The following is a 17,745-nucleotide window of genomic DNA, read 5'->3' on the forward strand; positions in this document are numbered from 1 at the left end:
ATCACAGCCTCCACTGCCAGCTAAGGAAGGTATCCTGGGTTTTTCAGTAGGCAAGTTTCCAGTTGCACACCCCAGAGATGCTCCCAGCCATTTGCTCCCACTGCCCCAAACTCCACAAGCCAGGAACCCAACTCCCACACTTGCTGCTCAACTATGTGAAAAGAGGAGGACTTTACAGGAGACAGAGGAAGGCTGACACATGGTGATTGGCAGGTGCTTGTTTTACTGACGTAATGGCTCCAGAGGCTATTGAAATGGTCATGTAAATACCCTCTAAATTATACTATTAAATTACTTAATTTTCAAGAGCATCCCATAGTAGAGGGAAAATAATAAAAGGAAAACCGATTCAAACCAGCAGGCTGCAGAGGAAGCTCTCCATTCTGCCAAACTTATGGCCTGCTACCCCAATTATACCCATAATCCCACAGTTCAATCCCACATTCAGAATGCATTTCCATTGTGCTGGAATGAAGGAAGCAACGTTGAAAAGGGCTTGTTCAAGGCCCAGCTCATTGGGTCAACATGTGCAAGCAGACATCATACAAGCAAAACACCCTTGAGAAGTACCAGTCTTGGACACAGGACATCTATTTCCAGTTAAAAAGGAGAAAAATCTGCCCCTGCATCCTCCCAAGCCCTACATCCCTCTGGAGAGTAGTTAGCTAGAGCAAAGATAAGAGATAGCTTCACATTCTTCTTCATTTGAATGACCTTAAACAGAGAGGGTCCTACAAATTCATCACAAAGAGTAAGTCCAGAACTGGCTGCTGCCTATGTTAGCAGCCAGTTATTCTGAACTAGATAGTTGTGATCTCTTCTGAAAAGGAGTACTTACCATCACCTCCTGGTTGCTTGTATGGGTTGTACTTTGGCTTGGGGGCAACAACCGGTGCAAACTTCTTTGGCGTCTGCTGGGTGGACACAGAGATGCTGGGAGTCCCAAAGGTGTGTGTGGTCTCCATCCTTGCAGTAATGTGACCAACAGGCTCATTAGTACTCTTGGGTGGCAGCCAGGATGGGTGGGACATGGTTCAGATCTGAGAGGAGAGGTAAAGAGAGCCACACATCCGTTAGGAATTCAGGCCAGGCAAGTAACAGTTGCAAGCCTGCTATTATTATGGTTTATTAATTAAAATCCACCAAACCTTTTCAGATGCTTAACTTGTTCACTCTTATCTTTAAGCATAATGATCCTAATGTATGGGACTCAGGACACAAATTTGTCTCTCTTTCCCCAGTAGGTCAGAATTACTGACGGGCCCATTGCTGGTTCCTGCTGTTTTCCTCTTCAAACCAAAGCAGAGGCAAGCTGATACCTTGCAGATGCTCATCAATCTCACCACCTATTCAGCATAGTAGTGATGTACTTGCCTTTTTCTGTTAGGCTTTTGTGAGTTCATTAACACACAACAGTGTAGGTGCTCTGAGGCAGATGCACTTCCAAGACACACCTTTAGAACTGTTTCACATGTCATTTAGGACCTCACACCCCAGTGACTTTAATTCAAATTTTTTAATAAAGAGGCTTTCAAAAGCAGCTGATTATTCTTGATGCCACCATTTCTCAATGCCCAGCTTAAGATATTTTAAAAGCATAGCCATTTTGAAAAAAAGCCAGAAATGCACAGCTGCTGACAACCAGGCTCCCTTAAGCATCTCAACTTGTCTAACAGAAAACAGAGGCAGCCCAAATCATTACTTATTTATGAAAATCTTGGCTTTGACCTCTTAAAAGCCTACCTCACTTTTGAGAGCTGGATTCAGATGCCACTGAAAACGCTGCCCATAAAAAAAACCCTGCTTATTGCCGCTAACAAATGCTCTATACTGCACATCCCACACCTGCAATGGTCCTACAAATGCCATCCAATAGTCCTACAGATGCAGATTTCAGCAGTGGTGAAGAAATTAAGGCCCCACACAGACAAATGCCAACGCTAACTCCAACACTGATTTTGGAACTCAAACACCCTGTCACTTCTACCCACGCTATGTTTTGGTATCGGGACTCCTCAAGGCCCTCAAAACCACCAGGCAGCTGCAACCCATTCAAGAAAGATTTGTTATGATCACAGAAAAGGATCAGTGCAAGAGGTATATGCAGGCCATGGAAGACATTAGCAGACTGCCACTGCAGAAAAGCACTTCCATCTGGCAACAAGTCAGAGCGGAGGGGCTGCTGGATTCGCAAGGAGGTGGTCTCTAACTGCAGCAGCAAGTGCAATCTGCTGGGGGTGAGAAGCAAGAGAGAGTTGTAGCTCTGCTGAGCATGGCTACATAGGGCTGTATTGGCTGGCATGAACAGTCTTCTGAGCTCAGGGTGGGAAGATGAAAGGGCGCAGACAAAAGGTGGCTTCTGGCAGGTGCAGACATCCTTAGACAGAAATCAATACCAAAGTCTACAGTCTACAGCTAACTATTATGACAGAGCTCTGGGGTCATGTGTGCAGACTTCCATTTCAATGGCTCACGAGGAGGTATTTCCAAAGCTAAGTGCAGTCACATACAGCTCGTTGATTCCATGCAGGAATGTAGCCACAGGTCCACTCCTCAACCAGCCCCTAGGATTTCATGGAACATACAGGCAGGAAGAAGGCATATTCAATAGAATATTTAAGTCTGTCTAGAGGGGAAAAAAAAAGGAAAAAAAAAGCAGCAGAAATCACATTTTGTTTCCCCTTTCTCCTAATTTGGTCTCACACATCACTAGAAATGTGAAGGCTAAACTGCTGGGACTTCGGAGCAGAACTATTTTGCCAACTCATCCGGGCTGGCAAAGCATCAGCATCCTACAAGCCTTGTGGTAGAGCGAATTCAGTTGAGTCCTTTATCAAAGAAGCAGATGAAGACTCTTGAGTATAACCTAAATAAAGTAGTCCTGTGGGTTCCTGAATGGACATCCTTGTTCTAGCAATACTAAATCAACCTTGAGGAAAGGAGCAAGGTCTCCACATGTAGCATGGGACAGCACCTCCAACTATTAAAACTGTTGTGCTTGTGTGTGTGCTTATTCCAGCCAAGTAAGTTTACTCCAGGTAGCAGGTTTCCTACATGAGGAGTCATTTCTGCTTGAAGTTCCAATGTCTGACCCAACACTTGGAGATAAACAATTTGTAGTCATCTTCTATGTCCATCTCTTCTTGTGTAAGAGAGGAACTGGCAAGTACCAAGTATCAGCCCAAACCTTTGTGACTCTTCTTCATGGTGCATTCTGACTACTCAGCAAGCACACTGCAGTTCCATGATCCCTACTACTGGAAGATGAACCTGTTGTGCTAGACATCTGACACCCATGAAAGGAAGACACGGGGGCCAGCACAGTAGGACTGGCTGGAAATGAGACAAACATGTCAATGGCAGGAGTACCCTGGAGATGGACAAGCATCCAAGGCTGAGTAGCAAGGATGTGACTCTCCCTCCCATATATGCCTGCCTTCCAATCTTCAATTAACAGTGCAGAGTATCATTCTGAAAGCGAGAAGTGAAAGGCAGGTCCACCCCATAGGGCCAGAGAGGAAACCAGCCGGGACAGGCAGGGGTGGAGGGCACACAAAACATGTTCACACCACCTGGGAGCTCCCATTACCAATGCCTGCCCTGATGGACCTAAAAAATAAATGCCACTCAAGCCGTAAGGCTCACCTACACTGCTCGCCTCTGCCTCCCACATCCTTCAAAACTGTAGAATGCAACAATAAAACTCAGGCAACTATCTAGGCTTTAGCAGAAAGCAATGAGGGCACTCAGCCTTCAGAGCTAGACAGGACAGCTCTGCACTCTGCAGAGTTATTAGACCCAAAGATGACTATACCTAACCCATTGCTAAAAGCATCCTGGAGTTTTCTTCTGACAGGTTTTCAGCTCCTGCCTTGACATCTCATATGAAAGGGCATCCTGCTGTGTGAAGCACCCTCAGACATTACCTTCATACCAATTCAAAGAAAAAAACCCCAGTACTGATGAGATCATCATCACTCCTGTTCTGGCAGCTCTCTAGTTGCTCCTTAACAACCTCCCAGGCAACACACCTTGGTCCCACTGAGCTCTCATGGTCTGCCAGGTTGATGGCAGGGATGGCTTGACTGATGTACAAAGCAAGAATATCTGCTTCAGGAGCCAGGCTGCACAGTGCCAAGGACAGGTGAGGACGATGTGAATCTCAGTGAATGAGCTTAGAAAGCAGACTGCTCTCACGGACAGTTTGAGAGTGTGAAGACCACACTGCTGTAACACAATTGCTACTGTAAGCTGGCACACAGCTCCCTCTCTCTTACCCTCTAATACATTTGTCCTGGCAGTGGTGGCATTTTCTAATTGTTTCCCTGTTAGCCTTTTCTCTTCCCCTTTCCCCCCCACCATTTTCTGTTATGCATTTGCTGCCACTTGTTTTTGCTATCTGCCTTGACAGTGTTTTCAGCAAGTTCCCTCTTCTACATCTGTTCCAACCCCAACTCGCTAGCCTCAATTCAATTTAGGCTAACTACTCATGAGATCATAAAAAAAAGAAAATGAATTAAACTATTTTTAATTCCTGAAGCTAAACTTCTGGGTTTACTGTTATTTCACACACACACACCCCATTTTTTTTGGACAGTAGCTTGCAGATGGGAACAGTCCCCTACCTCTCTCTCCAGACTTCTCCATGGTAGAGCACCTTAGCTAGTTCAGACAAAGCCATCAGTAATCCCCCACTATTCTCTCCAATATTGCCTGGTTTCCAACCAGAAGCTTCTCTAGAGCAAAACAGATGAACTACTTGTGATATGAACAAGGAATCAAAAACAGCACAGGGGAATTAAGGTTTATACCTGATCTTCCTACTCTGTGTTTACTCTTAGATGTGCCACTGCCTCTGCATCATTGTAGTTCCTTTCTTTACTGAAAGAGTGGTCAAGCTTTAGAACTGCCTGCCCAGGGAAGCGGTGGAGTCGCCGTCCCTGAAGACATTCAAAAGCCACATAGACATAGCACTCTGGGACGTGGTGATGTTGGATTGACAGTTGGACTTGGTGATCTTGGAGGTCTTTTCCAACTTCAATGATTCTATGATTCCTGCACTTGGATAAGAACATCCAATAGGTAACCCCACTGCTTTTCCAGATAGCCAGCAAACACACGTTTCACATTTGAGATGTTTCCTCAAAAAAAAGGTTATTTCTGCCAGTTCTGCAGTAAGCAGTACTGTTTTCAGAAGTTTCCAATTAGATGTGAGATATGGGGGATTGCAGAAGTCAGTGGTTACAAGAAGGCCAAACTCGCTAAGAAACTCAGACAATAAAAAGGACGACGTGTATTGCGTATTTCAGGCTTGAGAGAACTAAGGAACACTTAAAACACAACAAAAGGAGCATCAAAATGGATGGACAAGAAAAAACCATGCCAGGAGCATGCAGACTGGCAGGGGATAACGTGGTGAGGTGCATCTGCTCACCTTGGCTGTCAGGAGCTGTTCCAGTAGCTGCATTACCCATTTCTAAAGGTGAATACAGCAAGCTCTTCCTTCAAGGCTAATAGTGGATGGGGTGAAAAATAATCAAGCTCTATCTGATCATTTCAATTCTCCCCCACTAGAGAACAGTGAGTCTCACCAATGTTTTGCTGGACAAGCCACCTACTGCTGCTTCTTAGACACCAAATGCAAAGAAAGGGTCTGATCCTTTGACTGCTCAAGTCAGCAGCTGGACCACAGAGCTCTCACTGAAACATTAAACTGTAGGTTAAATGCTACAGCTGCTCCCACATTTCTGCTCCAAGCAAATCAATTGTCCAGCATGGTTTGCATTCAACAGGTCCCTTCCTAGCAAACTTCAATGAATCTAGCCACACAACATTTAACAAAGCCAGGCTGGAACAACCTTTGTCATCACAGCCCATGTTCCTGGGAACATTCCCAGAGGGACAGCAACCTCTTGTTTCCTGATCAGCATCAGATCTCTCTCTGTCTTGGCTGAAGCCTTCTGGATTTCTGCCACTCTCACACAGCCATCCTCCTTGGTCAGCAGTAACTCAGCAGCTCCGCTCCTGATCTGGCTGCTACAACCCTTTCCTGTGACTTCACATTCACTGACCATTCTTGCAACAGCCCTTTCACAAATTCACTGCCCCACCTCAGATAAAAATCTCCTAAATCTTCCTTACGTTGCTTCTTTGAACGCCCTTCTCACCTGACCACATCATCAAGCCCTTCCGCACTGTGAAGGGCTCTGAACTCTACCCAGCTGTTACTACACAAAGCTTTTGTTGAGCTAAGGAATATTTGTTATCAAGTACATGCAGCTTCAACTGAAAGAATGCAAGTGTTAGAGAGTCCACCATAGCGTTGGGTAAATTGTTTGGGCGAGCAATTAGGCACCACAATTACAGCTTCTCCTCTACGTCCAACTTCAAATCCATCTAGCTCGGCTTCCAGCCACTGGATTTTGCAACACTTCTGTCATCTGCATTACAGACCTGCCTTAGGCAGATCCTTTCAAAACACAGCCAGGTCATTGGTTAAATCAAATCAAAACATTTAAATTAAGTACCAATTAAACTCACTGTAAAGAGCAGGTTTCTCTTGATTCATTCACGCATGTTTACTCTGAACTCTCTTCAATTTTTTCAGCTACTTTTTATGAAAGGGTACAGCATAAGACTGGGGTTTGTTTTTTTCAAGAATGGGAACTTAAAAATGGAAGGGATAAAATGATGAATAATATCAAAGACAAAAAGCAGACTGAAATCTGCTGTGGCCGCCTGAGGTTCTGTTATCCTTCCTTCCTTGGAAGCATTAGTCATCACCTACTTTTGGAGGCAGAGGATAAGACCGGACTAACCCTGATAAATAACATTAAAAGCAAAGAGTGAAATCACACTGCATAAATAAGGGAAATAGTGTGCTCTGGTTCTATCATTAGGACAATCTTAATGCTCTAAGTTCAGAAAATTCTAACCATGAAAGAATACACCACAGCAGAGGAACTGGAATGCACGAATCCCAAGATGAGACCACATTATCTAAAAATGTCAGAACAGGAATATCAATAGAAGATAATACCAGGCACTAATAAAAGCCTGACAAGGTTTTTTTTGGTGGTGGTGGCTTTTTTTTTTTTCCCCTTTTTTCATTTTATGTGTGGGCATAAGTGCTTGGTTTTGCCTTTAATTACAGGATGTCATTCACCTTGGAGAAGTGAAGGTAAAACAAAGAAGGTTCCAAGTCCATTTAGTCTCAAATCAGATAAGCAATGGAAGGGTAGAGTACCAATTTGTCTGCTCTTGAGATTGTTAGCACATTCATCTCTGAGTCAGGCTGGCTTTTCTGTGATTAGACTGTACCCAAATAAATCTTCATTTCATTTTTGTATTTGTAACAGGGACCAAATGCTTCTTGGATGTTGACGGACTTTACCACGACAGAAGAATTTGTCCCTCAGTTAATTAAGCTAATGCTTCATAGTGGGTAGCAACAGTGTTTAACAAAAATGAGCAACAACAGTCTGAGCTTCCAGACAGTCTGCTCTATCTTCCATTCCGCTCCTCCCTACATCCACTGGCTTGATGTAGGTCCATAATGTTCTTATTATCATCCATGCACAGTTAACCATCACTTTGCAAGTCAAGAGAGTGACCAGATGCAGGGAAACAGGACCTTGTTTGCTGACGTTAGATGCAACTGGAAACCCTACAGTGGCTTCTATCTGATGCTACTCAGGAATACTACTATGATATCCCCTTCCCTGGATAACCCAAGATTGGCATTTAAAAGAATTCTGAAGAGAACATTTTTCACCTTCAAACTGAGTTTTAAAGATCAGCTCTAGCACTGAACCAAGGGGACAACCTTCATGATGCGAAATCATGACACACATTGCCCCTTTCAGGCAGAGATGTAACCTACAAGACTGGGTGTTTCTTCTCTAGGCTTACTTGTCTCATTTCTTTTTTCCTAACATTTCCAAAAGCACATACACAAATGCTATGCTAAAATACAGGTCTTTGCTTTATCCTCATCACCTACAGTCCATCAATTAGCCAAAAACAGTAATTGAGGCTGACCAGAGAGATTTGCTCTTCACAAACTCCCAAAGCTGCTTGTTTCTCTTGGCACTGTCTAGCTTGAATGTTAAAAGAATTTATTTCTCCATTTATAGCCACTGAACTCTAGCCATGAAGCTTTCCTGCTTCTTGGCCTCCAAATGAGGATAAAATGTCAAAATTCTGGTCTCATTAGAGGTCTTTAACCAAACATAGGAAGTGCCATAGGTACTTACAAACACAACCCAAGCTCTCCTGGGATGTCTTTCCCATATGGTACTGCTTATCCTCATCAGTTTCACATCATATGGGAAATTATGTGATTTGGGAAATTGGGATTCTTTTTGAACTCGCTTAATCACTGCCAATCTGCACAACATCTCACCGAATTTGAGTCTTGTGATATTAAGTCCAAAGAAGCTCCTCTGTCAGATCCTCACAGCAGCAAATTGACTCTGGCCCTTCACACTCCTCAAACATCATGTCAGCAGGCAGGAGAACTGCAAAGCTCCAGGAATAACTCTGAGGACCATGCATGAAGCTGATGTGACCCTCATCACTGGTGAGCAGTGGAGAGCAAACAGGAGTCAAGTGAGCCACCAAGGGACCCCAAGATACGATGAAGAAGAACGGAACATGCTGTCACCCCCCCCAGGGACTGCCTTCTTGACCATAAACAAGCTTCATGCCTGTGGACTCCAACACATCTCTCCCTGAGAGGTTTCTTTGATTGCACCAAGTTTACTCTGTTATGGCCATTTCTCAATGCTTTGCTTCACTCTTTCACAAGCTGGAGTCTGCTGGAGCAAGTTTAACTCTCCCTCTCCCCCCAGACCCAGAGTTTCGTATCTTCAGCTCAATCCCCGCTAAATAAATAACTAAGGTGAAGTCACTGCTTCAGTTAAACAGGGCTGAAAGCATTCACCAATTTCCTGCTGTAAGACATCACTAATGTAATCACAGGAATTAAAGGAGAAGGAAACCTAGTTAGAGCACTGCTTGTACTGAATTATTCCTTGAAGCATATAATCTAGTATCATCTCACTCTGGCTTTAAGTTTTGATCAAATTTCCAGGGGATCCACTAGAAGATCTGATTTAAATTCAAAGTTCACCCTGCTTTGAGCAAAGGGTTGGCCTAGATGACCTTCAGAGATCCCTCCCCAAATCAATTGTTCTATGGCTCTAAAACCCCAGACTTCCAGCTGTGAATTTATCTGCACTCAGAAGGGTTTGCAGCAATGTAGGTGTATCCCACTTAAGATATGCAGCAATATCACCTACTGGCAATACAGAGCTATATTCCTTATTCTCTAGTTGCAACCATTCATGAGTTAACACAGCAGGGCCCCATGCTTTTAACTAAATAACCAATGCTTGGAAAACAGCTTGGTTGGTTTTGTTGCTTTGGGGTTTTTTTGTCCTAGCATGGCTGCATCCACACTTTGTTTTGTTGCCAGCAGATCTACACCAGTTTGAGATGAGACTTTTATTTCACGTACTAAATTCATTCCAACTTCTTCAGTATTACATGTAACAGGAAGACAGCAAGTCCATTGTGGAGATGGTAAAGACATGATGGTAAAGAATGAGCTCTCTGCTACAAAGATGCTTGATACAGGTTAATGTCACCATGAACATAGTTCATCAGCTAGCAACCTGATACCATACTCATTCTTACACCAAAACCCTCCCACTGGGACAATTTTGATATCAACCAAAAACTTACCCTTTAAGTTTCCTTCTTTGATCATTTGTCTTGTATCAGCTTCAAGAACAGAAGAGGTAGAAGGGGAAACTAAATATACAATTTCTCTCCTCCCCAATGTGATTGAATTAGTAGTTTGAGGGTTATTTGAATTTCACTGTTGCATAACACAGATAAAAGCCGATGAACATGATCTTGCTATCACAGCCGTGGCACATTCCATGTTAGATAACAAACTAGGCTTTAAAAGCCCAATAAACCTAACCTGATGGGCCCGTGTGCACTGAAACAAAGAGATAGTTCTGCCTCCCTGGAGGTAAAGCTATCTTCACTAATACAACCAGTGATCACATTAGAATCTCACTGAAGAGCAGGCTGATTCTTGACTTCTGTGGTACGAAACAATCCTCAGCCACTCCAAACCTACGTATATTGGATAAAACTTTAATCCAGCGAGGACCACAGCTACTTCTGGTCACAACAAACCCCAGGGCAACACCAATGGAGGAGGCAGAGCTGGTGGCCAGCCCAAAATACTTACTCCAATACAGCAAAACTTGTGGTTAAATCTTAAGAGCTAAGCCAGAAGCTGTAGCTCTGAGCCAAACAAACTTCTTGCAACTCTTAAAACTTCTCTTCCTGATAACTTGGCCAAGCTTGTGAGGGTGCTGCACCACAAAGAAAAGTTTGAGATGGATGTTTTGTGTATAAAGAGAAAGGAAATGTATTAATAAGGACAACAAAAGAGCAGGCAGAATGATGCAGAAAGGTTATTTTAGGAATCTCAGACCATACGCTCTCTTACACAAATACTGTTTTCCTGCACATGATTTATTTTCAAGATCCCTCTGCCAAGAAAAGCTGCCTTCATTTCTTCTGTGCCTCTATGCATTTTCTTGTCTATAGCACAGCCCAGTACTTGCTCTTTTACTTCAGCAAGGCACTGCCAGGCAACATAGAAATTATCCATCAACAAAATGGGTAAGGTACTGGACTTCTCAACAAATTAAGACATGCTGGAATTAGGCCTATCAAGAGAATCCCTCATAAGGGAAAAGAAATCACAATGACAAGAGATGGCAAGGTTAAAGCTGTTAGAGGGAGCCCAGGCTGTTTGGATGCTGATGCTGGCGGTAAACAAGAAGGAATCGTGCAGAACTAACATTCAGCTCAGCAGTGAGATATCAACAAGATCCCAGTGGGACCAAAAGGGACCATGGCAGCATATTGACACTCAGATAATTGTATTAGCTTCGCAGAGTGCTGTGCCTGTATGTTGCAGCCTGGGAAGAAACAGCAGGGATCTGAGCTCAAGAGAATGTGGGAAACTGACAGAGTGAACAGACCTTGAGGTCCTACCCAGCAAGGCTGGCATGAGTGTAGGTGGGTTTTTTAACTGCAATGCACTCCTCTTCTGAAATAGCTGTGGCTGCAAGAAGTCAGCTCACACTGTCCCTGGAAGAAAACCCATCTACTATTGGCAGTTTGAACCCAGTGAGAGGAATAGCAAAGGAGCTGCAGTACCGAGTATGGGCACATCATGGGCCCCACTCCAGAAGGATGTGAGTGTGAGACCCACATCACTATAATCTTCTGGTAACTCCTCAAGAGGTCTGCAGTATAAACCAGACTTTGAAACTGTAGTGCCTAAAAAGCAATTAAATAAACTAATGTGCAGAAACTGTGTTCAGGATCAAAATATTTAAACCCCAATTCTTTTCCTCCCACTTAATTTTTCTTCCCCCAGATCCCAAGCCATTCTGGAAGTCACAGCCTCCAGTATGATAAGTCCATGGACGATTTATCTCCATTCTTGAGCACTGCACCAACCCGTGCCTCACTATTGGCAGCTTAGTCCATAGCACCTTACAAATAGACAGGAGAAGTAGCCTTTTTCCTATGGAAAATCCTATATTCTAACACATGGAAGAGTGATTGCTGCCAGATGGCTGGGAACTGATGCTGTGATGAGAAGAAAGATAGATGAGTGAATGAGAACTGAAGGAAAGGAAGTACGCAGAGCCCTTCATATAAACAGTCAAAAAAAGGACTACATTTCTCTAAGTTTCACAACAACAGGTGATTGGATATCATCAAGACATGAGCACTCCAATGTATTCTTGTCTCCCTTTTGCAACAGAAAGCAAAAATAAAGATTTAAGTGCTTCCTCCTTCAAGAAGCTGAAAGCCTGTAATACTGTCAGGAAAGAAAGTGGATCTCTGAAGGTTACCAAGTCCTGTTTTTAGCAGGAGACTGGACTACCACCAGCTCTAGATAAAAGTTCCTGTGCCTTTGCCCAAAATGGAGAATCCCCTGATTAAAGTGTTGCATTGTTATACCAGTAAAAATGTTGTTTTCCAACTCTCCAGCTGAATCCCCCAATCTACTCTGTGTATCCATGGTACTTTATTTTGCCACCTGGTCAGAAGCACCTGTCAGAAGTCACAGGCTGCCACTGGATCACTCTTTCGCCTCTTCTCCATAAGAGACAGGAGACAAACCTCCCTCAGTCTCTTCTTGTAGGTGGTTGACTGCCCTTTCTCTGGACCCTCTCCAGCTCTTCAACATCCTACTTCAATTGAAGGACTCAAGATTTGATGACAACCTTGCCAGCAGAGAGTAAAGGTGAACAAATCTAAGTCTACTGTCCAGGCTTCTCCTGACATAACCAGTTTGCTTTATTAGCAATGACAGCACACACTAGACTCATATTGGACCTGGTGTCCACTGCCTACTCCAGGTCCTTTCATCAAGGAATAAAAATTAATAAAAGGCATATCCTGAGATGGCACCTAAGCTGGAGGAGCTCCAGAATGTCCGTGGTCACATGGATAGGAGGGTGAATCATAAGGTGATGTTAGCCATCTCTATGCTACCTGCAATAAAGAGCTCATCTGCAATAGAGCTCATTGAGAAGACAGCTGTTCAAGGAGGGGTATTCTGGAAGCACAGGGAAATGGGTGAAGAGGAACATTAAAAGCAAAGACAAGCATGCTGTGACACTCTGGAGCACATCAAGATCATTAGTTCTGCTTTGAATAGAAATTGGTGACTGAACACAATTGCTTGAGATTTGATTTTCAATTCTCCTTTGAAACTCATAAAACCACTAAGCACCACCCTAGGAAACTGTTGCATTTCCCTTGTATCTCAGTGTCCATTCATTCAAGAACAGTGATACTCAGAGCTCTGGGAGATAATTCCTCAACTGGTACAAACCGCAGTTCCAGCAATGAAGTTAACCCAGCCAGGCAGCCACACTGGCCTTGCAATTTTGCTAAACAAGCTCATCATATTAAAATGGTAACTCCAGACACTCCACCACTATTGCATTGGTATCCTCTGTTTTTGACCACACAAATTAATCATTTGTTCCCCTTCCCAGAAATCCAGATGAAGTTTGTTGTGACAAAAGAGTTTCAGTACTTGACTGGCCACAACGGTTCTCTAGTCGTACAATGGTTCAAATCTGACAGGCTCCAGGAAAACATTACACTGCTCATCTATCTTCCCTGTACCTTCTCAGAAGAGAGGGGGGGGGTGGAAAGAGAGGAAATTAATCATGAGCAGAGGGAGTTTTTGGAGGGAAGGAGGAACCAAACTTCTAAGATATCTAGAGACAGTACTATTCTGCTGTGTTTTAGCCACTGCTGGCAACCACTTGTGTTCTGCTTTTGAACTATGCCAGGGCAGCTGGGGCATGCAGCTGGTAAGTACACACATAGCTCAGTTAATCAAATACCCTCCAATAGTTGCTACTGCTATCTCACAAGTCTAAAGCAAAGCAGGTTCCCACACACAACTAAGCGTCTGCAAGGCATTTCAGCGTGCCTTTGCTGCGTAATGCGCATATTTCTCTTTCAAAGTAACACAGCTGCCAACACCTTAATCATTCCATGGGGACCTTCAACCCTGCCAGCCCCTTAAGTGCTTCATTACCTCCAGCACACTCTTGCAGAGCTCACATCCCAGGTGAGCTGTATGAGCACAGCTTTCTGTCAGCTAAAGAAAGCAGACTGAACTGCGGGAGATCAGGATCTGTGCGAATCAGGTCTCTCAGCCTATCTACCATCATTCTTTATTGCTGCAAGTTTGGCCTCGTTTACTGCAAAATATCTAGGACAAAAGGCAAGACAGCAGCAAGAAACCACCTTTGAGACTGGAATTATTGCATGTTTCTTTTCGGGAAATCCTGGGGGAGAGAAGATGCTCGCTCCTCTACATAGAGTCTCCAAGGGGGTAGGGATACAAGACAAAGAATGTAAGCGAGGCACCTGAGTTGCATCCCCAAAGCATTCTTGTTTTCAACTCAGAAACTGCTGCCTCAAGTCATAAAAACACTGTGTTTTGAAATTGTATTGATATGTTCTTGGCACAGAAAAAAAACAAACTGCAAATGTAACCAATATCGAAACTTGAGCTGCCCTTTCTTTCTGCAGGACTTAAAACACTAAGGGGAAAAACCTAAGCAACAAATTAAATTGATCCATGCAAAGATGCAGTCTCTTAGGACTGGTACCCAGATACCTATTCTGAAACGAGCTTGAGCACATCAAGGCATGATCTATCCTTTGAAGTTTCTAGGTTGCTCCTGTCAGGTTCCTTGAGATGACACTGCTGGAGACGTCATCCTGAAGAATCACTTCCAAGGCAAGTCTCCTTTTGAAAGCAAGCCACCTTGAGGCCATTTTTCGAGAAGCTACACCACCAGGGAACAGCTAGAGAGGCTCTCTTCATGCCAGCTCCGCTCTCCCTCCTCCGCAGCCCCCTCTACAATCCACTGCTCTTCTAACTGAAGTTGTGATCTAATGGCTCAAGATGACACCAGCAGATTATTTAATCATGCAAGGAATACGAACAGAAGCACGTACGTATGCATGCACGTGTGCCATCCCTGCTCCTTTGATTCTACATCATTTGCTCAGGAAACTGGTGGAGGGAAAGAATAAGGAGAGAAACTAACAGTTGCTCACATGGATCAACACTTCCAGGCTCTCTCTTTTGCAGCTCATCTCACTCATACTTGTGGTTTCAACATGTGATTCACATTAGGCCCCTCTGCTCACCATTTGATGGTTCTGCTAAACAGATGTGAATTTCTTTAGTCACAGAGCCTGCTCTTTACACTGCCTCTTTGTAGAGCAGATGGGTGGTTGTTTCCCTCCCGTTCAACAATGTTCAGATAACGATCATACCCAGCACACAGCTTTGCCTGGCAATTTCGTAGGAAAAGGAACAACACATGAACACAGGCGTGATCTCAGAGGAGCCCTCTTCAACAGCTAGGACACACTGTGACAGGTGATGGTATTGATGTTAAACTGCAACACCAGTGAAGTCTAGAGAAGCCCAAGATCTTGCAGATCCCTGAGGCCAGCCCGGGAAGTTCGGGCAAAACAGTGATGAGTGCTGTACGTAGCAGGGGCCAGAAGACACAACCCTGCCAACCACTCATCACAAAGCAGGTCTCCCCATGCTTGAGCTCTGGTGGAAGACTAAGCTGTAGAGTAAGCTCCTATAATATTCATGGAGACATGAAACCATGTGCATCTCTTGGGACTCCTCAGCATGGTGAAATAGCCTGGAAAAGCTATTTGCTCCCTGTGTGGGCATTCTTCTTTCTGCACTGAGAGTGTCCTTGGCAATGGATGAAGCAGAACTGCACAAAAGCCCTCTCAGAGCAGAACAAGACTGCCCACATGAGAAGTATGCTCGGAACAGCTATTGCACTTTAAATTCACACCCTGGCTTAGTTTCACAATACTGTCCAGGCACAGAAAGGCCCTAGGCTTCACAGTCAATTTCCGTCCGTGTTATCAATAGCTGGGCACTGCTCCCATCTCAGGGTGGGATATGGCTCCTACAGGAGGCCAGAGAACAATCTGGGGAAATAGGGATGAGTTTCACACTTACCTTGCCCTATCATGTATACGGAAGCACTTCTGTATTGCTTTACTGAGTACTGATGACTTCACCACAGCAAATGGCCCTGCTATGTGGGTAATCATCTCTGCTTTACCACAGAAACCAAGCACAGCATGTGTATACATTGCAGACACAAATGTCATGCCTGCACCTGTGCAAGGATCCAATCCATTCCCAAAAGCTGCTGCCTCATCGCTCAGTCACAGCTTTGCTCTCTATGCATTGTCCACCTGTTACAAAGATGACCTTAGATCTAGAGGAACCTACTTAGGACTTTCATTACCCCACACTGTACATGTGGTTATACTGAAATTTGGGTTATCTGGAGAATGAGACTCCAAGTTTCAGAAGGGAAGCAAAAGTGAAATTCTGTGCCTGAAAGGTACCCAGGACATGGTCATAAACACTCCTCCCTCAGGGCCCTAAAGCTGAACATTTACAAGAGCAGAAAAATGTGTGGCTTTCTTTTGGGAGGGTGTGCATACAACTAAGAAGTATTAAAAAGTTAGTAGGTATTAGGCAGTAAAATGTTTTCAGTAAAAGAAGAGCTTTAGTAAAAAGGACAGCTGAGTCCTTGGAAGGCAGCAGGGACTTTCAGCTACAAAGCACCTCATGCCCTCTGAGAGGTTTTTATTCCTTTTTTCCCTTGGCAAGTGTAATTTTCGTTCCTGTTACTGACTGTGCTATCCAAATATTTTGTGTATGGACCATACACCAGCACTTCACTCTTTTGCACATCTTAAGAAGAGGCAACAAAGCAAGACCACTCTGAAAGAGAGAGATTTTTGTAAGTGTAAAGCAAATTTTTTATGTGCCCAATTCCCAAGCTGGTTGCCTAACCTTCAGTATGATCCTTCAATAACTTTCTCTGAGCAGTTGAATACGGTGCTTTCTTTCCTCCAGAGAAGTAAAACGAAATTCCCTCCCACTGTCTTCCACCTGCTCTGCAGACCTTGTGGGTCTGGTGCTCCTGCTGGGGCAGGACTGACAAAAAGACAGAATGTGACATCAAGGAACAGAGCTCTCCTGCCATCCCTTTTGACCACGTAAGAAATCATTGCAGGCACCACTCCCCATTTGCAGCCTACCTTCCCTGACATCTCCATTCAGAGACAAAAAGTGCTCTATGAAGGCTACCCCCACTGAAAAGTGCACTAAGCTGAAAGGCACCCAAAATGCAAAGTACAGATAGAGAGATTTCAGTGGAGGGTTAAAACTGAGCGAGAACAGAGCTATCTCAGCTGGCAAAGGCTCATGATGGATAGCAGTGAACTGTTCAGAAGAAAATTAAGAAAACATTTTGAATGCCCTCCTAAAAAGGAACAAATAGGTCCAGCACTCCAACAGAAGGGAATTTTTTTGCATCTCTGAATGATAGCGCTTCGCTTTTATGGCCGGCGGCTGCTTGGGAAATTCAAAGCTATTTCTCTGAAGAATTCACTTGGACATGCTTTATGGCTTTGATCAGTTAACTATTTTTTAATGCTAATCCACCCTAGTGATATTCATCCTCCTTTTCCCCATGTGCACAGAAGCACAGACACAGACAAATACTTCACAAAGGCAAACATTAGCCAGATGAACAACTGGGAACAATGACACCCAGAGCCCCGAAACCAAACGCCAACTTCATTCTGTTTTGTTCTTTTCTCTTCTAGCAGCTCCTTTGGAAATTTAGGAATCAAATTTTGGTGGCCAGCAGGTGTAACACTCATGCAGTCATCTGGCCACAACTCTTCTCCCTCAAGCACAAAATTTAAATATTTTCCCCTAAAAGTTGTAATAAAACATAGAGCAGAAAGGCCTTATTTGAAAGTTAACACCAACCCCTGAAAGGAGCTCAAGTGCTGCACCCCCCCACACCCCCCTCCTCCAGACAAGCAAATGAAAGGGGCAGAAATTGCAATTCACTTATAGTTATGGAGCAACAATTGAAAATGAGCCAAGAACAGGACCAAAGTTAACAGACACACATCCACCCATCATCTCCCTAGAACTGCTCTAACCTCCTCCACAGTCTCAGGCTTAGAAACCGAGTACCATGCTAAGCAAAATTCTATTTACTTGTCTCCCTGTTTAGGGCACTGAGGGCT

General features: G+C 44.0%; 1 protein-coding gene across 1 annotated transcript in view; it reads right to left on the minus strand.

Annotated features, from left to right (window-relative positions):
- The window catches only part of LPP (LIM domain containing preferred translocation partner in lipoma), a 347,427-nt gene that overhangs the window by 218,813 nt on the left and 110,869 nt on the right, over positions 1 to 17,745 (minus strand). The window contains exon 3 of the mRNA XM_054166899.1: positions 839 to 1,040. Within this exon, the coding sequence (XP_054022874.1) occupies positions 839 to 1,031 (193 nt within the window). The 5' untranslated portion in view covers positions 1,032 to 1,040. The remainder of the gene's footprint in view (positions 1 to 838; positions 1,041 to 17,745) is intronic.

The sequence above is a fragment of the Dryobates pubescens genome, chromosome 13 (assembly GCF_014839835.1).
Source record: "Dryobates pubescens isolate bDryPub1 chromosome 13, bDryPub1.pri, whole genome shotgun sequence".
Classification (NCBI taxonomy): Eukaryota; Metazoa; Chordata; class Aves; order Piciformes; family Picidae; genus Dryobates; species Dryobates pubescens.